At 42.8% G+C, this 23471-nt stretch overlaps 1 protein-coding gene across 3 annotated transcripts in view; it reads right to left on the reverse strand.

The window, feature by feature from the left end:
• Positions 1-11726: 11726 nt before the first annotated feature.
• The window catches only part of si:ch211-223a10.1 (probable protein S-acyltransferase 23), a 38151-nt gene continuing 26406 nt past the window's right edge, over positions 11727-23471 (reverse strand). For all 3 annotated transcript variants that reach the window (XM_048616362.1, XM_020510726.2, XM_048616361.1), the window contains 3 exons: positions 19677-19759; positions 17502-17692; positions 11727-15013 (listed from right to left, as the gene is read on the reverse strand). In XM_048616362.1, coding sequence (XP_048472319.1) covers positions 14555-15013; positions 17502-17692; positions 19677-19759 — 733 coding nt within the window. In that variant the 3' untranslated portion in view covers positions 11727-14554. The remainder of the gene's footprint in view (positions 15014-17501; positions 17693-19676; positions 19760-23471) is intronic.

Consider the following 23471-nt stretch of genomic DNA (forward strand, 5'->3'; position numbering starts at 1 on the left):
ACAGTTGGATTGCTGTAGACACGTTCACTGTAAGATTGAAATTAGACCCATTCCACAGCATAGTGAGATTACCTTTAATTCACTATTGGGCATTAATTTTAATAATTAAAACACTATGTTTTTCCCCTTTGTATATGTTTTACGGTTGCGTGGAACACAACAAACATCCATTGCGCCACACAAAATGCCCATTTGGCCCATCTAAGTTTCAGGACTCAGTGATTTTGAGATTTATTCTATAGGCAAAACCCTTATAATGAAAATAGTGTTTTTATTTTTCACTCAATGTGCATGGGTAATCTTCTACATAATTAATACGTCAGTGTTTTGGTATAGCTTTCACAAAAACTGCACAGAGACATAAACCGACTCAAATGGATTTTCTCCTGGTTTGACAAATCAAGCCTTTTCATTGGCTTGGTTATTGTTCTAGAGCCCACAGCTATTTCCACAACAAGTGGAAATGGTGTATTCATAAATCTTAATATAAACCTGGTAGTGGTAACCAACTATCATTGATTGCTGTGAAAACTCATCTGGTTCACTAATGCCCTTTTGGGAAGGAAATCTGCCAACCTTACCTGGTCTGGCCTGCATGTGACTCCATACAAGTGCAGTAGCATATAGTATTGTTATTGGACTAACAATACAGAGTCTTCATCTAATGTTCTGGGGCGAATGAGTTCTAGTCTCACAATGAATGATGGTGAAATCTGAATTCAATAAAATTCGGAATAAGAAGCTGGCCTAATGGTGACCATGTAACCACAGTCATTAAAATCCAACTGGTTTGGTCATGCCCGTTAGGGAGGGAAATCTACCATCCTTACCTGAGTCTGCATTTATATTCTTAACTATAAACAGATGTTGGCCTTGCCAGTGACACACACATCCCCATGAACACATTGAAAATATAATCCAAAGGCACGGACTCATGCCCAGGAACAAAGGGTCAAATCTCATGAGTGCAGATGGTTGAATTTAAATACATTTAATTAAGCTGGAATATAAAGCTCATCTCAGTAATGGTGACCATGGAAGTATCAGTGATTGTTGTAAAAATCCATCTGGCTCACTAATATCCTTTGGGGAAGGAAATTTGTCATCCTTAGCTGGTCTGGCCTACATGTGACTCCTGGTCCACTGCAATGTGTTTGAATCTTAATTCCCCTTTACAATGGTTGAGCATGTCATTCATGGACAACATAGGACGGCACAGCACCAGGGACCCAGGTTTGATTCCACCCTCAGGCAGGTGGAATGTAGGGTTATGGGGATAGGGCAGGTGATTTGGATGATGGAAGTTTGTTCATCAGTCAGAAACATGTCATTTGGGACATGAACATATCATTCCCTTATCTGAGGTGACAATATCCTGGAACTCCCTACAGAACAGCAATGGATGGAGTTTTGTGAAGAACTGATGTGAAAATATAACTAAGATAGACTGCTTCACAAGGGGAAATGATGCTAATTCACAAGTCTGTTGGGAGATGGTTTACCCTCAAAGCTCTGTATGAAGTTTTTGTCCTGTAATTACAAATGGAATTGGTTTAGCTCAGTTGGTTTGCAAAGCATTGTGATACCAACAGCATGGGTTCAATTCCTGCACCAGCTGAGGACTGTACTTCTCAATCTCTCCCCTCACCTGAGATGTGGTAACCCTCAGGTTAAATCATCACCAGTTGTCTCTCTCTACACCTCAGCAATAACTGCATCCCATATGAAAGAATATTCACTGGGAATCTAATCCAAAACTTTTTTTGTGCAAGTGAGATACACGAGTTCCTGACTCTTAAAGGTCTCAGTGTTACCATCCTTCATCCAGATAATGATGATCATGTATTTCAATGTTAACTAAGTTTGAAATGGTAGCAATTACCTCAACAGAAATGATTGCTGGGTGTAGATATATGTTAGGAGGGATCCTGATGCGGTAGCCTGACCAAAAAGGTATGGTATAACAGTTGTAAGCCCTCTAATATACACTCAGCAGGGAGTATTTTATTATAAATCTAACCAGATGAGACATTGGGATTATTTCCAATTTGGGAGAAGCCTTGTCCCTGTCAGCACACCTGTAATGTCTCAATTTCTCTGTTTTGTTTATTCCCTTTATTCTTTCATGGGATATGTTGGCATTCATTGCCCAGTGCTTTCTATTTGCTCTCGATGCGAGCTGTTTGCTAGACTATTAGCAGGGAGAGCTGAAGAATCAATCACATTGCTGCAGGTCTGGAGTCACAGCCTGGCCAGACCATGTAAGAATGGCAGATTTCTTGCTTCAAAATGAATGAGTGAACCAGACGAGATTTTATGATAATTGGTGGTCATTTAACATCGCCATTACTAAGACCAGCTTTTCATTTCAGATCTTATTGATTGAATTTAAATTCCATTGGTTGCCATGATACTCTGTGCCCAGAGCATTAGCCAGGCCCTCTGGATTATTAGGTCAGTGACATTTTCACTAAATCATCACTCTCTCCACAATTCCTTCGTCCGCTCCACACTCCCCACTAGCCCCACTACCCTCCGACACCTTTCCCTGCAACCACAGGAAGTGCTACACCTGCACCTACACCTCACTCCGACCTCCATCCAAGGACCCAAAAAAACCTTCCACATCAGACAGATGTTCACCTGCATATCCGCTAATGTGGTCTATTGCATGCACTGCTCCCGATGTGGCCTCCTCTACATCCGTAAGACCAAACGGAGGCTCAGAGACCACTTTGTGGCGCACCTGCACTCAGTTTGTGACAAATGACAACACCTCCCAGTCGTGAACCACTTCAACTCCCCCTCCCACTCCCTGGATGACATGTCCATCCTGGGCTCCCTCCAGTGTCACAACAGCACCACCCAGAAACTGGAGGAGCTGCACCTCATATTCCGCCTTCGGCGCCTACAACCCAATGTTCTCAATGTGGACTTTACCAGTTTCAAAATCTCCCCGCCCCTGGCCTCATCCCGACCAACCCTCCCTCTCATCCTGCCTCCTTGATCTGACACAACCTGTCCATCTTCTCTCCCACCTATACACCCCTCCCACCTCACTGACCAATCCCCACCACTGCCTACCTGCACTCACCTATCACCATCCCGCCTACCTTCCCCAGTCCCACCCCTCCTCTCTCTATTTACTTCAGAGCTCCCTTTCACCTCCCCCGTTTCTGAAGAAGGGTCCCGACCCGAAACGTCAGCTTTCCTGCTCCTATGATGCTGCCTGGCCTGCTGTGTTCATCCAGCTCCACACTGTGTTATCTCTGACTCCAGCATTGGCAGTTCTTGCTATCTTCCCCTGAACCTGATGGGTCTGGCATTGATGGGAGTGGTGTAAAATCTGTCTGTGTGTAAGAGTAAAGATTGGGATAAGTCTAAGGAGGCAGACATCTGTTTATTCTTGCATGGAATGGATCACAAGCAATGAGTATGAATACTGATCAATAAAAATGGAGGCAATCAATAGGTATGGCTGATGACCAATAAGTATGGATAATGATCAATACATGGAGGATAGAAATGCCTGATGATTAATGGAAGACATGTAAGGTTGACTGAGCTATGCCAGTGAAGTAATAGCGTATCAGCACATGCCAAATATGAAGCAGAAGTCTGGAGGGAAAGCCTTGCTGAACTCAAAGGGAGGGAAATTCTTTTCTCACGACACAAATAAAAAACAATTTTCTCAAATTTTCCAAATGACACTACGGTAGAAATCCCTAACCTCCAGTTTGCAGGATTTTTTTTTCCACAATCGAAGAAAGACTTAAATGTTACAGTGACCACAGGGTTAACAAGATGTGAAACAGAAGTGCTTACAAACCACATCCTTGCATATTCCCAATGCTAATGCAAAGAACAGAAAGCACTTAAAAAAAGAACTGCCGGGTTCGCTTTGTTGGTGGGTTTTTGCTATAACTTTGGTGGAATTTTTCTGTTAGGACCAGACAACGAAGATAACTGAAGCACAAATTGACAGCTAAGTGTTATAATTTGCTGATGTGGCCCCATTCTCTCCCGTATGCTTGTACACTTCAGTGATCAGTAGATAGTGTGATATATTGACTTTTAAATTTTTCTTACGCTAGGCTTTTTTTAACGTTTCCCTAAGCAGCCCATCAGCACGCTCAACAATCCTGGAATCTTAATTAAATTCTTTAAATGTATTACCATAAGGGACACAGATTAGTGCCTTTGCTCCACCTAATTAGATTGTCGTATTCCAATGCAATTGTCTACTTGTTTTATGTAGAAGTTATTACTTTACAGTTCCATCTACCTCACATTTCATGAAACATATAACTGAACATACCAAACTGGGACCTCCTTGATCTTTGCTTCCACATGTTTCTTGCTGCAGTAGAGACTTCTCCACATTTTCTTGCATCTGCTGCCCTGCTTCACTAGTTATAAGCAAAAGAATGTACTAAGTAACCACATCCTCATGCATCATTCCCCCTGACACAAACAAGGCAGAGAATCGACTGAGAGAAATCTGAGACTGTGAGGGCAGCAAGCACTGAATCCAGAAGCCCACATGAGCACTTCACTGTCAAAGTTCACTCAGATTTTGTCTTCTTATGCATGCCACATTGTGGATCACAAGTAATGTGTATGAATGCATGGCAATCACTAGGCATGGGTGATGACCAGTAAGTATGGATGATGATCAATACATGGGGGATAGTCATGCCTGATCATTAATGGAAGACATATAATGTCGACTGAGCTATGCTGGTAAAGTAATAGTCTATCAGCACACACCAAATACAAAGCAGCCCTCCCACTCTTCCTCTTCAGTGTGGGAAGGGATGAAACTCTTCAATTGGTCAACATTGCTCAGGAATGGGTTGGATGAGGCAGAGGGTGAAGCCCTGCCTCCCCTGGACAATCTGCCTTTGGAATCCCTGGAATGGCTCAGAACGTTGGCTGAGGTTGATTTTTATGAGTGTGACCTCCTGATTAACAGCTTGGTCATCCCACTGTCCACAACCCATTGTATGTCATGTGCCTTTGGAGCAGAACAACTGGCCCACTTAACTTGCAGCAAAACTTCAAGTTATCACAAGATGTCATGTATTTTGTACTTCCCAGCTCCTGCTCAGCTTCAGTCCTCTACTGCGTTGAGATGGAATCCAGTCAGAACCTGGCTCGAATTCAACAGTGCCTCACTACCACTAACTGAAAGACGCACTAATGCTTCCACTTACAAAGCACCTTGTCATATCGAAAAGTCTCCAAACACTTTGCATGGAAAATTTCTCGCCGAAGTGTGGTAGCTGTCACGATGTGGGCCAAAGTTACAATTGTCCTGTGCTGACATTTCTGATGGATTGTTGTTCAGCTCCCACATACTTTATTATTCCATGTACAAAGTATATCCATCCACCAATCCAAGTCAGGTGAAATCTAAATCAATGGATACCAATAAACTGATGCTGGGCCACTCTACGGGGAACTGGATACTATCATTTATCATGCCATTTTGCTAACACATTAAGATTCTTTTCACTTAGAAAACATAAATGGAAACAGAAAATGCACAGATCAGTGGAGAAAAATACCAACTTATGTATCAGAGAGGGCCGTTAGAGCTGATTATTTCTTATACTGATCAAGTCATAGAAAAACTGATGTCATCCAAGAATTAGAATTGCATCTCTTTCTGTTTAACAATTTGTTTCTGGGATGTAACCATTGCTGGTATTTATTGGAATTTTAATCAACTTCAGAGAGTGGTGGTGGTGGAAAACCTTCCCCCTGAGTTGCTGCAATCCATGGAGTAAAGATACTCCCTCTGTCATTTTGGTACTGTCCAAGAGTGTGGCTGATTGAGATTGCAGGTAGAAACACAAAATACTGTAGATGTAGGAGATGTGCAATCAAAACAGAAAGTACTGGCAAAACTCAACTGCATCTGCGGGGCAAGAAGGAGAGTTAACATTTCAACTCCAAACGTTACCCTTTATTCAAACTGGTCAAGTCACCATAGTTTTATCAGATCATATGGCTGCTCTCTCATTAGAGAGAGACAACTGGTGGTGATTTAACCTGAGGGTCACCACATCTCAGGTGAGAGGAGAGATTGAGAAGGAGAGTCCTTCACGGTAACCTCAGCTGGTGCAGGAATTGAACCCATGCTGTTGGTATCACACTGCTTTGCAAACCAACTGAGCTAAACCAATTCCATTTGTAATTACTAAATAACTACAGGACAAAAACTTCATACAGGGCTTTGATGATGAACCATCTCCCAACAGACTTTGAATTAGCATCATTTCCCCTTGTGAAATCGTCTATCTTACTTATATTTTCACATCAGTCCTTCACAAGACTCCATACATTGCTGTTCTGTAGGGAGTTCCAGGATATTGTCACCTCAGATAAGGGAACGCTATGTTCATATCCCAAATGACATGTTTCTGACTGATGAAGAAACTTCAGTCATCCAAATCTCGGTTATCCTTTAGGTTTTTCATTTGGTCTGTATCCATATCTGATTTTGCACTGAATTTATTGGAAACCCATCCCACAATGAAGCAGCATGTGTGGGTAAGGAAACTGTGGAATTTTTGGCATTGCCTCCAGTCTTGTGATCAAAAATGAAGATAAAAATCTTCAGTTTTTTTGATTCCAGGTTACCAGTCCATCTATGGCAACAAGTTTATTCCTTTGAACCTTACTGAAATAAAAAAGTAAATGGCTGCAAATGCTAGAAATCTGAAATAAAAACTGAAAATGATGGAAATGCTCAGCAGGTTGAGCAGCATCTTTGAAGGGAAAAACAGAGCTCATGAATTCTGAGGAGAAATCAGTTACCTTAGACATTAACTCCGGTTCTTTCCATGGAAGCTAATGAATATTACTGGACATTCTCCGACTTATTGAAAATGAAGAATTAAGAAAACCTGTTTATGTCTGAAATAAGACATTCCTCTCCTCTAATACAAGCTAAAATACGCTAAATAGAAGTGATCACAATATGCTGTAAGTGCCTCAGATCCATTGAATAACACATGGGAGGGAAGTGACAGTTGAGAGATGATTCATATTTTCAAAGAATGTGCTTTGTATTTGCTCAGTAATCAAAATTTATGCCACTATGTTATTAGAAGGAATGTATCAGGTATGTATCTATGTCTGAGTCAGTGCAACACTTACTGAAATTTTGAGCTGAACTCAGTTGAGAAGGAAGTGAGATCATTTCTCAGTGCAAGAGAAAAAGAAGAAAAAAAAATCCTACTATAGATTCCAGGGATGCCTTACGCATGGAAGAGTCTTGCAGCCAATATTTCGTCTCAAATTCCCTTTGTACCTGATTCCATCTTTTAAAAAGAACTCATTGTTATTGAAAGCAAAAACACAAGTCTAGAATTATCAATTAAGAAACCGAACAATGTAGGGATACATCAGAATATTTCATTATCCGACCTACTGTTCCTTGTCTTTGTTTGCACATTCTATTAGAAATGCCACAGTGTCTCCTATTAGTTGACGGGGGTCAGTTATCTGGATGGCTGATTGCAATGCAGAGTTCATTTCCTGCATTAGCTGAGGTTACCATGGACTCTCTTTCACAATCTCTCCCGTCATCTGAGGTGTGGTGACCTTCAGGTTAAACTGCCACCAGTCATCTCTTTCAAATGAGAGAGCAGCCCTATGGTCTGGTAAGACTATGGTGACTTTACTGCTTAGTCACCAATCAGCACAAGTTCAGCACCTTGCCTCCCAGTTTTCCCTTCCTCCGTCTGAATGTTTCAAACCTAAGGCTGGTTTTAAACCTTACTGTCCCCAATCTTTCACCTTCTGTTGCAATGTTTTAGTTTGCTGATGCCTCTAACTCTTGAGTTTTGACTTCTCATTGGAGTGCTCAGTCACAAGTCATCACCTGAAAGGTTTACAAAGATTTCCAGCCTTCCTGACCAATGGGACATTGACCCTTCTGAGCATTGAGCAGATCAGTAATAGTGTTCTCAAATCCTGAAGAAAGCTTTCTCTCTGCTCCTACGATATAGTATGCCAGCCTTGCCTCAGAAGATACTGTCTGTAAATATTCATTCATTTCTGCCATAGCTGTCGGGGGGAGGGAGGGGGGCGTGGGGGTTGGCATTCTCCCACTTCCTCTCAAGACTTGTTCAGTCCATGTCTCAATAATATCGACCCAATTGATTCCTCATCTTCCTGTTTTATACTCCCAATTTATTTTTCAACCAAGGACAAGGTTGGGACAAGGCTGCGAGCTTAGTCTATAACGTCTGCACTTGTCTTCTGTTCTCTCTCTGTGATTAGCCACTCTTTTGATTCCTGAATTTAGTCTCCCGGCCAACCCCATTCATTCATCTTTCTCTCCAGCCAGTGAGTTCTAAGTAACTCCTGCCATACTCTCATTTCAAAATCTGCTGTCCTTTTCTCATCCTTTTTCTTCAAATGGAGCTATCTTCCCTGGAGCGTCAGAGGCTGAGGGGTGACTGTACAGAAGTTTATAAAATCATAAGGGACATGGATGGAGTGAATAGCCAAAGTCTTTTTCCCAGGATAGAGGAGTCCAAAACTAGAGGGCATAGGTTTAAGGTGAGAGGGGCAAGATTTAAAAGGGACCCAAGGGGTAACTATTTCATGCGTGTATGGAATGAGCTGCCAGAGGAGGTGGTGGAGGCTGTTACAATTACAACATTTAAAAGGCATCTGGATGGATACATGAATTGGAAGGGTTTAGAGGGATATGAGCCAAATGCTGGCAAATGGGTCTAGATTAATTTAGGACATCTGGTCAGCATGGACGAGTTAGACCAAAGGGTCTGTTTCCATGCTGTACATCTCTATGACTCTCTAAACATTGCACTGTAGGGCACAACACTCCACACTAGTGACAGATTCAATGTCTATCTCAGATTCACGTTGATGCATTTGGATTTCAAAATGCCACTTCAGTCACTGGTCATTCCTATTGCTGGAGACAATCAAATTTGGATTCCATTCTTGCTCTTTGTTGTTTTTCATTGAACCTAGGGAACTGAATTTGTTAAAAACCGAAAGAACTGCGGATGCTGTGAATCGGGAACAGAAGTTGCTGGAAAAGCTCAGCAGGTCTGGCAGCATCTGTGAAGGAAAAAAATCAGAGTTAACATTTCGGGTCCGGTGACCCTTCTGCAGAACTGAATTTGTTCACTGCCTCACTTTCAGCAACTTCTGGACCATCCCCTACTGTAACAGTGTAGCGTTTGTCCATTTATCACTTTTACAATCCTGTGATTGCCAGTTTAGGGCTAATTTGGGGACAGTTCCAGATGTTCTTAGCATTATTAGGAATTGGATTAGAAGTTTTGGACTCATCTCAATCAGAATTGTTATGGGCAGCAATGCAAAGACACTTTCAGTTTCTGGTTCTTTTGAAGTAATGAAACTTTTAGATATTGTTCAGTCTATAAGTGATAAGGGTGTATAATTTTAGTGTTAGCATGAGGTATTTTCACTTCTTATCCGAGCATCCCATACACTTGATACATAAACCCATACTAATTTTCCAACCACTATTTTCTGCTCTAAGTGCCGCATTCCTAATGTCTACCATGGATAGTCATTGTGTTCCTCCAGGGGAGAGGGCAAACAAAGTGAGAGGCTCACAGTGTTATGCTCACATTGCTCCCAATGTCGCTGTTGCACAGCTTTGTATAATCACGCTCTCACTGAGGAGTTGGCCCTCATGTGGCTCACAGCATAGCTCCCAGAATTATCATCATTTGGCTACAGTAAAGTAGTTACCACTTGTAAGCACCTGCGCCAAGTGAGTTACTGTGGTGAGATATCGGATCACGAGTATCGCAATCGTGACCAATTCCATCAACAAACAAAGTGGAGGCTGTCGGGAGGGGGTTCCTTCCCACCTCAGTCTCTCCTGTGCCCAAGGACAACCAACAAAGGCAATACAGAAGGGATTACACGCGGCCATCGACCTCCCCTCTCCTCACTGTACAACACCTCATTCAGTAAAAGCAGTGATTTCTGGATACTTCTTTCATTCTAGTCTACTGCATTCACTATTCACAGTGTGGTCTTGCCCAGAAGATGGCATCAGAGTTTGTATGCCCGTGGGACACATTGGAATTTTTAAAATGGAGGGTGAGTAGGGAGAATTGGCAAACCTGCATGCTTTCAATGAACTTGCTGTTAAGTTTGTTGATTACCTTGTTAACAGGCTGGACAGGACCAGAATCAAACTTTCACTCAGACAAATGGAAAGATTGGTGAAATAGGATTTCACAGCAGGTGTAGGCTACTCAGCTCTTAAGTCTCCTCCACCATTCAGGATGTGATTTTGGTTTCCGTCCTGTTTTCCTGTCTATTCCTGCACCTGCCCCCAACCCTCAACCCCCACCATACCCCTCTCCAACCCTGGTCAAACATCTAACTCAGCATTAAATTCATTTCATAACCTAGACAGCTCCTGACACTGTCTGTCCTTCAAAAATCCACGCACCACAGCTAGTTCCCAAGGCAGCTACAGTCACCAATAACTAGACACTGACCTCTCATCCAGCTCTAATGGAGGCCCACGCCTTTATGATTTATAATGCCACTGGTCCAGATCGAATGACGTGGGGATGGGACCTGGAAGTGATCCAGATGTTGGGCTCCTGAAACTCTCGCCCACAACAATCCCAGCTCAGGCATCACTGTTAAAGAATGAATGATGAAGACCCAAACGTTTGGCTTGGGTGGAGAGGGGATGTTGAGGTGCGCAGCCTCCGGGATTGGGTTAGGAATCCCTGAACAGTTTTAACACTACATGGGTTTCCCTGAACAGGAGAAAGTGATGAGACTAAAATCCCTAATCACTTTTAAAAGAGGTGTAGATAAATATTTGAAAAACAAAACCTACACTTGAGAGCCCCAAGGCCTGCAGGGCTGAACACACTAGTAATCGATGTTGTATCATTTCTTTGAACCAGGAACAATCTCAACTTTGTTTTTTGAATCCCAGGACTGGAATTCATTGGGTCCACTCTAAAGTGACCACCCTGGCATTTTTCATTGCATGTGAGGTGCTGCTTCTATTGTGAGAAAATGAATTATGGCTTATGATTCTGGTTTGTTAACAACCTCTCCCTTCCCCCACATTCCCGGCACATCTTTGAGCACATGTGTTCTGAATAAACCTTAGGTTTCCAATTATTTACAATCAAAGTCAGGAAAGCCATTAACAGGATGAAGAGTTAAGACACCCAGAGCAGGGAATAGCTGCAGCTGGGAAAGAGATTTAAAGACTATTAAATATCAGATGTTAGCACACTTGTCCTACTCCTGCAGTCTGTGTGGGCGACTGCGAACACAAATAATGTTGAATGAAGCTCAATTATGCTTCTGTAGGAGAAGCTAAAGCCTACTGAGAAAGCAGGTTTTTGTACTCTAACCCAGCTCAGCCTGCATATCATTTCCCTTACTTGACAAACTTCTCCCCATTTGCTCCCATTGCCTTGTTTCTGGACTCATCGACATGCTGAGACACAGGAACTTTTCCCATGTCCAACCTTCGAGCTCCTAAAACTCCAGTCTTAAATCCACAGGGAGATGAGCACATCTCAATCCCAACTCTAGGTTTCAGTCCCAAGTACACCCAGATGTGACAACTTTCCATTTGCTGTAAACAGCCACCATCATATGGCTTCTTGAGTGAGATTATTGATGAGGTATAGGGGGCTGATATAGACACTGTCTGGAAATTGGATTAGAGATTTATTAACCCCTCTTCATACAGCGCTATAAAGTTTTCCATTTGTATCAAAATTGTCTGCTAATTGTCTGAAGAAGAAGTGGGACTTTAGTGTCATCTGTCACTATCATCAGTCTGATGAGGGATGTGGTGTGGATGGTTAGTATTGATTAGAAACGAGACCAGCTATGCAAATACTGTGGCTGCAAGAACAGTTCAGATGTTGGCAATTCTGCAACAAGTAACTCACCTTCTGACTCCCCAAAGCCTATCCACCATCTCCAATTCAGGAGTGTGATGAAATACTGCCCATTTGCCTGGATGGGTGCAGCTCCAACAACATTCAAGCAATTAGATACCGTCCAGGACAAAGCAACCTAATGACTGGCACCACATCCAATATTTTCAACATTTACTCCCTCTCCCAACCATGCACTGTGGCAACACAGTGTCCCACATACAAGATGCACTGCAGCAACTGACAAAGAATCTCCGACAGCACCTTCCAGTCCAGTGACCCCTTCCAACTAGAAGTACAAGGAAAGCAGATACATGGGAACATCACAACAACAAGCTCCCCTCCGAGCCACACGCCACTCTGAGTTGGAACAATGTCACTCTTCCGTCGCTGTTGCTGGGTCAAAATCCGATAACGCTTTCCCTAATGGATTGTAGCTGTACCTACACCACATGGATTGCAGTGGTTCAAAAAGGCAGCTCAGCAGCAACTTTTCCATGGCAATGAAAGACAGGATTAAATGCCAGCCTGGCCAGTGATGCCCACATCCTATGAATGAATAATTAAAATGTACAAGTCAGGGATGTGATGTTCTTGTTTCTCCTCTTGGCTCACTGGCTGATTTGATCAGCTGCTGACTTTAAGGAACAGCATACCACGTGCTAACACAAGGGGAGAATCCAGGCTTTGTGACGCCGAATGCAACTGCTCTTCACTTCCACGTTTTACGTGAGTAATGAAACACTGTCTTCTCTAATCATATCTTCTTTCCTGTGCTTTGGCAGTTAATCATGCAATCCGTTAAAAATATCAGCAAAAAATGTTGAAACTATGGACCTCTTAAGAGTTGCTATCTTTGGATGAAAAATTTTGTCAGGCCTTTTTTTTTTAAAAAGAATGAAAATTGCTTCACATACAATACTAATTTGAAAATCAACATGATGTCGTGATAGACACTCATTGCTGTACTTCCCACCTAAATAAAAACGATCAAGTCCTCTTCTTAAATCCATGATGTGGAGGTGCCGGTATTGGACCGGGGTGGCCAAAGTCAGAAGTCACATGACGCCAAGTTATGGTCCAACAGGTTTATTTGAAATCACAAGCTCTCGGAGCGCTCCAAAAGCTTGTGATTCCAAATAATGTTGGATTATAGTGTCGTGTGACTTCTGACCTAAATCCATGGCGTCAGATCACTATTATGGTCCGGTCTCCAACAATCAAGGCCTAGATTTTGGACTGCAAGGAGCTTGCCGGAATTTTCTTAGTTTGTTCTTTACTATCTTCTCCAAGGCAATGAGAAATGGCCCACAAATGCTGACCTGGCCAGTGTTGTCAAAATCTCATGAATAAATTTTTTAAAAATCTTGTTTCTTTAGGTCAAGTACAAATGTCACTGTTTTATGTTTCAACAGGTGAATCAGCTGAGGGGTCAGCTTTGGGTTCTCATATCTACCATACTTGTAAGGTCAGGGCTATTGTGCAGCATTCCGGGAATGGTGAGAAGCCTGTGCCAGCAACGTCCAGGCTTTCAAGGGCAATATGTGTGTGTGATCCATGGCATCTCTGAACCACGTCAATGTTTCAAACCCAAGTTTACATCAATCTGAAGTTGCTGATATTTAGGCTGTTCAACAATGAGGCAACTTTACTTTGGTCAATCCTTGATTGATAAGGGAGTCAAAGAGGTTCGGGGATAAACAGGAAAATGACGTTGAGGCCATAAACAGATCAGCTACAATCCTATCAAAATGGCACAGCAGGGTTGAATGGCCTATTCCTGTACCTAATGTGTATTTAAAAACATACTAAAAGCTATTCATTGTAAACCTCCAGGCTGAAGAACAACCATGTGCACAAGGAGACCAGAACATCTTCAGAGTGCCAAGTTTCTTTGGTCCATATATAACGTGGAATCCCTACAATGCAGATAGAGGCCATTCAGCCCATCAAGTCTGCACTGACCCTCCAAAAAGCATCCCATCTACGCTCACTCCAGCCCCATAACTCCAAATTTCCCATGGCTAATCCACCTAGCCTACACATCCCTGGACACTGTGGGCAATTTAGCATGGCCAATCCACCCTAACCTGCACATCTTTCGCTTAACCCTTGAACTGAGATTGTGACAAAGAAGTGGGAGATCAAGAAACTACGGAGCTCAAGTGAAGCAATGAAGACAGTTTCTCTTTGTTTCACCTATCCTCCCCTTTCTCAGCTAGCTATAAAAATGAGAAGCAATTGGTGGAGAGGCAAGAAAAACGTGGGAACAGATCAAGTGCAGTGACAAGGAAGGAAGGAAAGATCTGGTAGGGTTTTTATGTCATTCTGCTTCTGAACCAACAATTCTGAGAAATTATCTCCATTCCTGCTTTATAGCTGAGAAACAGGTTGTGTAAATGAAACACATCAATGAGCAGAGGGATTAAAGTGGCAATGGGAGATATCATAACTACAGAAATAGCTTACGCTGAGCCAAAAGGCTACTAACATATTACGTATTCATTTGTAACAATGACCCATTTATCTATAGCAACGTTTCACGGGGGAGCCTCAGCTTAACAACTACTGACCACGCCTTGGCTCTAAAGGAGAAAAGTCTAGAACTGACTCGCGAATTGGTGACTCCGGGTCCCGTTCCCAGTGATGAAGAACGCTGCAATGTTTCTCATACGGCGTCCCCATGTGAACGCTGAGGCGTGTGGCACCTTCCGGAAGGTGGTCGTGCAGTTTGTGGAAATAGTCACCAGCTGATCCTTTAGGATCACCGATTCCCAGAAGGCCATAGCGATGTTCATGAGGGCCAGTGCTACCACCCAGGACTCACTGCTGAGAATGGCTAGGACCGTTTCCAAGTTCAGATTGTATTGAAGGTGTAGGTACCAGACAGCTGATGCTGCAAAGGTCAGGTGACAGACAAAGACCTCCATGAGGAACAGATTGAAGAGTCGGCGATTATTTTTGGCCACGCATTTCATGAGGAAAAGACAATGATGGTCAAAGCTCACCAAGCACATGTTGCACAGTCTACAGTGCTTCGCTTGCTCTGGTTGAATAATCTAAAGGAACAAACAAACAGCATTTAGGAACAAAAATGGCGCCTACTCCCTCCTCACTCCCAAGTTTAATGAACCTTCCGAGTGACTGTTCTGATTGGATGGATTTCATCACATGATCTTCATCCAGCTGCCTTGTCCAATCAAACATCTGGCTCCCATCTCTAACAATTTTTAATGACTAAAGTTCTCACAGAAGATTACGGAAAAAGATATATTTCGTTAATGCCCTAAAGATGCTCTTCCTGGCTGGCTTGCAGCAGATATCAAGGCATGCATCTCAAAAATTTGACAGTCTCCATGACAAACATGGAAGGTTGCACCAAACGATGCGGGGTAAACACATTCCCGCTCACCCTCAGCTTTTAGCCAAAGGTTAGTGCTGTTTGTAAGGAAGCCTTGTTCCCCTCCTTATGAGCAGCGGCGAGTTGATTTGAACTGGGATGGGAACAAGAGTGTCAGGGATCAAAACGATGACTCACCAGAATGTTGGGAACAGTTAGTGTTGGGTTAGGAACGGTTGGCTATAGTGGCGGGAAGCCATATTAAAGCCAGTGGGAATGATAAGGTCAGAGAGCAGGAGATCAGGATGACCCTCAGCTTAAGGCAAGTGTAATATCATATCATGAATCCCTACAGTGTAGAAACAGGCCATTCAGCCCACTGAGTTTGCACCGACCCTCCAAAGACCATCCCACCCTATTTGAGATATAAGGAGAGGCTGCATAGACAAGGACTCAAGAGGCTGAGGGGTGACCTTATAGAGGTTTATAAAATCATGAGGGGTACAGATAAGGTGAAGAGCCAAGGTCTTTTGCCATGGGTAGGGGAGTCCAAAACTAGAAGGCATAGGTTTAAGGTGAGAGGGGAAAGATTTAAAAGGGACCTGAGGGGCAACTTTTTCACGCGGACAGAGGTGCATATATGGAACGAGCTGCCAGAGGAAGTGGTAGATGCAGGTGTAATTACAACATTCAGGAAGAGGAATCCCCAAATATACGCTGGTGTGGGAGTGGGCTCTTGTGGTGCAGTGGTAGCATCCCTACCTCTGAGCCAAGAGACTCAGATTCAAGTCCCAACTGCTCTAGTTGTGAAATAACATCTCTGAACAGGAAAAGCTGTGCTGGTGTAAGGAAAGTCCAGGTTGACATCTAGGGCAGAGAGAGGTGGTCTCACTGTCTCTCTTTAAACCCCCTCCCCTTAAGCAATCCTCACGATGCCGCATCTCTTGGGGTTTACTGGGATTTGGCACCAAGGGAAGCCCCCACCTGGCAGCTTTGCCTAAAACCTATCATCAGGCCCTACTCCTCGAAGCCTCAGTCCATTCCACAGCCAATCTATCACAAAGCTCATCACAGCGACACGGCTGGTGACAGACAGAAGCTTTAGCACCAAATTTAAAGTAAAAAGTGGGGGATTGGAGGAAAAACTTCTTTCACCAGAGGGTTGATGGCAGGCAATGGGAGGATAGTTGAGACGGCTAATCTCTCAACCTTTAAAAAGTTGGTGAAACAAACAGGGGCAGGACTTATACAATTAACGGTAGGGCCCTGGGTAATGTTGTAGAACAGGGAGACCTAGGGGTTCAGGTACAAAATGCTTTGAAATCTGCGTCACAGATAGACAGGGTGGTTGAGAAGACATTTAGCATGCTTGCCTTCATTGCTCAGACATTTGAGTATAGGGTTTGGGATGTCATGTTGCAGTTGTACAGGACATTGGTCAGGCCTCTTCTGGAGTACTGTGTCCAGTTCTGGTTGCCCTGCAATAGGAAGAATGTTATTAAATTGGATAGGGTTCAGAAAAGATTTACCAGAATGTTGTCAGGAATGGAAGGTTTGAGTTATAACAACAGGGTGGATCCTCTTTCACTGGAGCATAGAAGGTTGAGGGATGACTTTATAGAGGTTTATAAAATCACGAGAGTCATAAATAAGATGACTAGCAAGGTTCTTTTCCCTAGGGTGTGGGAGTTCAAAATTAGGGGGCATATTTTTAAGATGAGTGAAGAAAGATTTAAAAAGGACATGAGGGGCACAGAGCAATTTCTGTGTGGAATGAACTTTCAGGGAAAGTGGTGGGTGCAGATACAGCTGCAACATTTAAAAGACATTTGGATAAGTACATGAATAGGAAAGGTTTGGAGGGATATGTGCCAAACGCAGGCAAGTGGGATGAGTTTAGTTTGGGAACATGGTGGGCATAGAATAGTTGGACTGAAGGGTCTGGTTCTTTGTTGTACGACTCTAAGTAAGTGGACGAGCACTTGAACTGTCATAACCTTTGAGGCTATGGGCCCAGTGCGGCTAAGCAGGACGAGTCGCCTATTTTTGGCAGTACTGACTCAAAGGGCATCTTCTGTACTGTGTGATTCTAAGCTCATATTCTATCCTCTGAATGAGAGAGGGGTTCAATTTTGAAACAAATGGAACAGACGTCAGTGTGTCGCACAGCGGCGTCAGTATAACTCGCAAAATGTAACTGCCTTTACCTCACAGTAGATGCAGAATCTGGATGGATTCTCATTTGCTTCGATAAGCTCGGTGATGGTTACATACTCGGCTTTGCAGCTAGTTTCCTGCAGCTTCCCCGGGTCCCTGGTTAACATCTCCTTGAACATCCACAGCAACAGGGTGGCCAGCAGTGTCATGCAACACAGCAGGAGGTATGCAGGCCACAGGCATGTTATGAGTCAAGGAATCATCTCTCATTGGCCCACACTGATGGGATGGCTTTACCCAGGGGCATCAATGCACAAACGTATCCCACAGAGGTGTGCTGGCCAACATTTTTCTCTCGACCAACACCTAAAGTAGATTAAGTCAGAAGTCACACGACACCAGGTTATAGTCCAACAGGTTTATTTAAAAATCACAAACAAAATAAACCTGTTGGACCATAACCTGGTGTCATGTGACTTCTGACCTTGTCCATCCCTGTCTAACACCGGCACCTCCGCTTCATGGCTACCATAAAGTAGATTATTCATCACTTTTTCACGGATGTGGGGATTTGTGTTTTGTAACTGTCCATCCCTAACTGGCCCTTGAAACTCTGCAGTCTGTGTGGTGAAGGTACACCTAGTGCCGTTAGCTCAGTTGGCCGAATGGCTGGTTTGTGACAAAGACTGATGGCAACAGTGTGGGTTCAATTCCTCCTTCAGCTGAAGTCACCATGAAGGACTCTCCTTTTCAACCTCTCCCCTCGCCTGAGGCGTTAAATGACCACCAGCCATCTCTCTCTAATGAGAGATTGGTCTTCTAGTGACTTTACCTTTATCTTACAGTGTTGTTTGGAAGAAAGTGCTGCAAATACTTAGCTAGTCAAACAGAGAGAAAAACCAAGTCAACGTTTCAGCTCTGTGACCTTTCAGAGATCTGTAAGGTTAACTCCTTTCTCTCTCCACAGATGTTGCTAGACCACCTGAGTATTTCCAGCTTCTGTTGCTTACTGTTCCCATACCCTGTAAGCATGGGACCTTATACATTGCATTAGTATCTGCACCAAGTTATCTGCTTGGTATTTTGTTGCCTCTTGTGGGGACTTGCTATGCACAAATTTCCTCCAATATAGCAGTGACCATGCTTCAGAAGTATTTCATGAGGTATGAAAGTTTTAAGGTTGTTAAAAGTTACTTTAACAAAAAAAGTAAGTTATTTCCTTCAATGAAACCAAAATGCTGTATTGATCAGTGACACAAGTGAAGCAGCCAATGACCCAAAGATTTGTTCAGATGGGGCAGTTTGGAGCTGGAAAGACAGAAGGAATTGGAAGGGAATTACACAGAATACAGACCCTGAGGTGGCAGTGAGAGGTGAATATTGTCATTCAATCAGTTTGATAGATGTATATATAGAGAGAGCAAGAGTGGGGTAGGAAATGGAGTGAAAGAAAGTGAGAGAAATTGTGAGAGATTAGAGAGAGTGAGAGAGGGAAAGCGTGAGAGATTAGAAAGAGAGGGAAAGTGTGAGAGGAGAGAGAGAGAGAGAAAACAAGTGAGAGGAGAGAGAGAGAAAGTAAATGAGAGGAGAGAGACAGAAAGAAAGAAAGTGAGAGGAGAGAGAAAGAGAAAGAAAGTGAGAGGAGAGAGACAGAAAGTGAGAGAGAGGGACAGAAAGAGACAAGGAAAGTGATAGAGGGAGAGTTAGAGAGAATAAGAGGGAAAAAGTGAGAAAGAGAGACAGACAGTGAGAGGAGAGAGAGAGAGTGAGAGAGAGAGTGGGGGAGAGACAGTGGGGGGAGACAGTAAGAAAGTGAGAGGAGAGAGAGAGAAAGTGAGAGAGAGGGAGAGAAAGAAACAAAGAAAGTGAGAGGGAGAGAAAGAGACAAAGAAAGTGAGAGAGAGAGAGAGAAGGTGAAGTAGGACAGGAGCAAGAAAGGGAGAACCCAGTTACTTTGTTTTTGTATTTACAAATTTTCCAAATATGTAAGCTATTTGAAACCACCATTTTTTAAAAATGGGATTCAGGGTGTGAAGTTTCTAATTTCAGTTAGTGTTGAATAACACAACGGCAGAAACTAAACCTGTTCGCAAAATAGAATGACTGTGAAACCTATACATCAGTCATCTCAAGGAAAATCTAGTAATCCACGTACATGCAGCAAAAAGGTTACTGACCCATCACGTTACAAGTCTGTTATAAACAATGGTGTGCGTAAAGGATATCTGGTAGGATCTTGCAATAGAAGCAGTACAAAGAATGAAAGATCCCAGCAGCAAAGGTGCCAAGGTACATCGGATTTGGTAACCTGTGACAGGGAAAAGAAAGACAAAGACAGAGTTAAGCTGTACACCTGATCTCGATTCTCAACACCCATGCTTCCCTTAACCTTGAGGCACAAGTGCAATATCTTTGTCTGTGCCTTTTTTTTTAATTAGAAAAGTGAGAAACTAGCCCTCAGGCCAGGATATAGGGTCTGAAACCTGACTACCTTGTTCGCTAACTTTAACAGGCCACTGTCTTTAGGCAGAAACTTGACAACCTACATTTATTTTAAGAGGATCGTATGCATTTTCAGTTCATATTGCACAATAATGGATGAGTAACATGATGATCCCTTTATGTGAAGCCCATTACACTGGAGATAAATAAATAAAAAGTTTGCCTGATTTTGTTTTCCTCTGAAGGCAACGCATCTTCAAGAAAATACTGCATAGCCCAGAAAGCCAGGTGAAGGTGATATTGGAATAAATTTTTACTCAAATTTATATTTATTTTAAGTGAAAAGTAATAAGCATGTGGCCCCTAACCCAATCAAGCAATTTCATTATCTCCTTATATGTGCACAAGTCTCAATTAATGCCCTCAACATGCATTCAATTAGCACAACTGTTGTACAATTAACAGAGCCTGCTACTGGGTCATATTCTCAACATAGAAAGCTGTTGATTTGCAATTTAGAGTCATAGACATGTACACCACGAAACAGACTCTTGGGTCCAACTCATCCATGCCGACCACATATCCTAAATTAATCTAGTCCCATTTGCCAGCATTTGGCCCATATCCATCTAAATCCTTCCTATTCATATACCCATCTAAGAGCCTTTTAAATTTTGTCATTTGATCATTGCTTTACCGAAACTAACATGGTGGCTGGTTTGCCTTAACAGGAAGGGTGAAGCTGTGCGTGATTTGTGTTCTAAAATGTTGGCCAGAAGCCCAAAGAGTGAGAGTGCGAGAGCGCGAGAGAGAGAGAGCTAGTGTGTGTGTGTGTGTGTGTGTGTGTGTGTGTGTGTGTGGGGTTAACAGTGAGTGAAAGGCAGTGTGCCCAACTGATGGTGCATTGGGTTTTGCGCACTAACTTGCATGTAAGTGCGGCAATGGTTGGGTCAAGTTTGCTGTGAAGCATCTGCATTGGAATATCTCGGCAACCTCTCCAAGAATGACAATGGACACAGGGCAAAGTGTCAGAAGATACCACTACCCATGTAATCACTGCCTGGTGAGAGTCTAACAGGGGCTGCAGGCAGGTCAGAGGACTAAAACTGGCCAAGAACCACCAAGAGGGAAATACAATCACCCAAAAGTGTTGTGCCATTTATGGATCATTGGGCTCAGCACTGCCACCATTGGCGAAACCGGGGAAGTGCAATACGACGGGAATCACAAAGCAGTATCAAAAACAGAAAATGATAATATTTTAACTAATTCAAGATCTTTCAGCAGCATTTCATTACATGACTCGGGAGTCATTGCTATTCTCAGATTCTCCACAGGGCTGTGAAAAGCAGAATGCCACCAACAACCACTATTTCAAGTTGCTAAATGCACTGGGGTAGTAACCCTAACCCTAATCCTAACCATGCTTTGTGCAGGATTCCCTGATTCCAGTCAATGGTTGGGAGAGGAGCTGCAGAATACTGGGCTGGGAAATAGAATGAGAACTGTGCATGTACCAGCAGTAGTTCTTGCTCCTGATCACCATCTGCTGGCTACTTCTGGAAAGTACAGACCACAAGAAAGGACATTTTATTCTGGTTCATGCTGGTCCTAGGTTCAAGTTGCTAAATTCCTCGGGGTTGCCCTGAGATGCCCAGGAATTGAAGATTCATTCTGGGAGAAAACTGGTTTTAAAGCAAAATATGGCTATCGTATCCACTTGTAATTTAAACTTCACATCTCCTTTAAACATCTCCCCCACCTTAAAACTACATCCTGTACTATTTGATATTAAAAAATTGCATCTTTTTCTTTTGCACTTCATTCAGTATTTCTGCATAACTTGAGTAATATGGTGTCTATAACTGAGTCCAGTGCAGTTTAGGTGTCAATATGGACTGACACATAAATTCAGTATTTACTACCTGAGTTGCAGCATTTTTAGTGTCAGTTTGACAACTTTTTTTCCTGCAATCGTACCGCTTTGCTGCAGAATTAATTTGATGACCATCACACTATTCCTGATAATCTGGCTCAGTGTGTAATATTACTCAATAAACCAATCATCATGTGAATTCACTACTTTCAAATGTGACCCTATGCTGCACTTCCTCTGTTTTGCCAATGTGGCAGTGCTGAGCCCAATGATCTATTAAACAGTCAGAGGATTTCAGCAATTGCATTTCCCTTTTCATGGTTTCATTTTAGATTTTTGGGCGCTGCTTAATACATCTTCTCAAGTGTAAGAAATTAAGTTGGCGGATCACAGCACTAGGGTGATAATTTCTGAGATTCCTCCCCAGTCTCTCAGGGAGTCTGTGCTCTGGCTTCCAGTCCAACAGCAACAGAGATTGTAACATAGGCTAGAAAGCAAATTACTGCAGATGCTGGAGTCTGTACTGAAAACAACAAATGCTGGCGATCACAGCAGGTCAGGCAGCATCCATGGAAAGAACGCAAGCTAACATCTCGAGTCTAGATGACTCATCAGGTGATTCTTCATCTAGATGACTCTTCATGTCAGCTCTGATAAAGAGTCATCTAGACTCAAAACGTGAGCTTGCTCTCTCTCTATAGAAAGCAGTCGGCTGTGAGCCTACACATGGCTAGATAGGTCATTGAGAAATTGCCGTGGCAACCAGCGTTACATTGAGGTGATGATACAAGTATTTCACAATGTAGTTCTGAAATCATAGAATTTGGCCCAACAAATCCACACCGACCCTCCAAACAGCATCCCACCCAGACCCCACACCCCTAGTCTGATCCCTGTAAACCTGCATTTCCCATGGCTATTTCACCTAGTCTGCTCATCCCTGGACACTACGGGCAATTTAGCATGGCCAATCCATCTAACCTGTACATCTTTGGACTATGGGAGGAAACTGGAGCACCTGGAGGAAACCCACACAGACACAGAGAAAATGTGCAAACTCCACACAGACAGTTGCCCAAGGTTGGAATTGAACCCGGGTCCCTTGTGCTGTGAGGCAGCAGTGCTAACTACTGTGCTGCCCCTCATTTAAAAAAAAAATGAACTGCAAAATTATAAATACTTTAACATACTTATAATGTAAATCAAAATGTGGGTCTCCTTAATTTAAAGAGTAGAAAGGAAAGGTCTCCAGCTCTTTATCTTTCATGTTAAATCCACAGTTCATTAAGTTAAATGATTGAAAATTCAGTCATTTATCTTTGTTTTAACTGGCACCTTATGAACCAGCATTTTTGATAAACTGGCAAAACCGATAAAACTCAAAGCCCACGATCTACTGCGTTGTCGGAGTATTTAAGTTGTGCATAAAATATAACAGTGATGTGTTCCCTCTGCATTACATTTCCATTAAATACTGTGTGTTTTTGTGTTGATTTTAGGAGGTGTGTTGATATTTTTACACAGATTTTTTGAGGGCTGTTGATGTCTGAAAGCTTCGCTTGGTCAGGGTTTACTGGGATTATGCATCCTTCTTGATTATCCGGAATATTTTATCCTACTCTCAAAGGGACTGGTTAATAAAATGTTTGCTGAACTATTTATGAGCTTTATGAACTAGGGGATCAAATGGTCTCATGAATTT

Source organism: Rhincodon typus, chromosome 34, assembly GCF_021869965.1.
Source record: "Rhincodon typus isolate 14 chromosome 34, sRhiTyp1.1, whole genome shotgun sequence".
Taxonomy (NCBI): Eukaryota; Metazoa; Chordata; class Chondrichthyes; order Orectolobiformes; family Rhincodontidae; genus Rhincodon; species Rhincodon typus.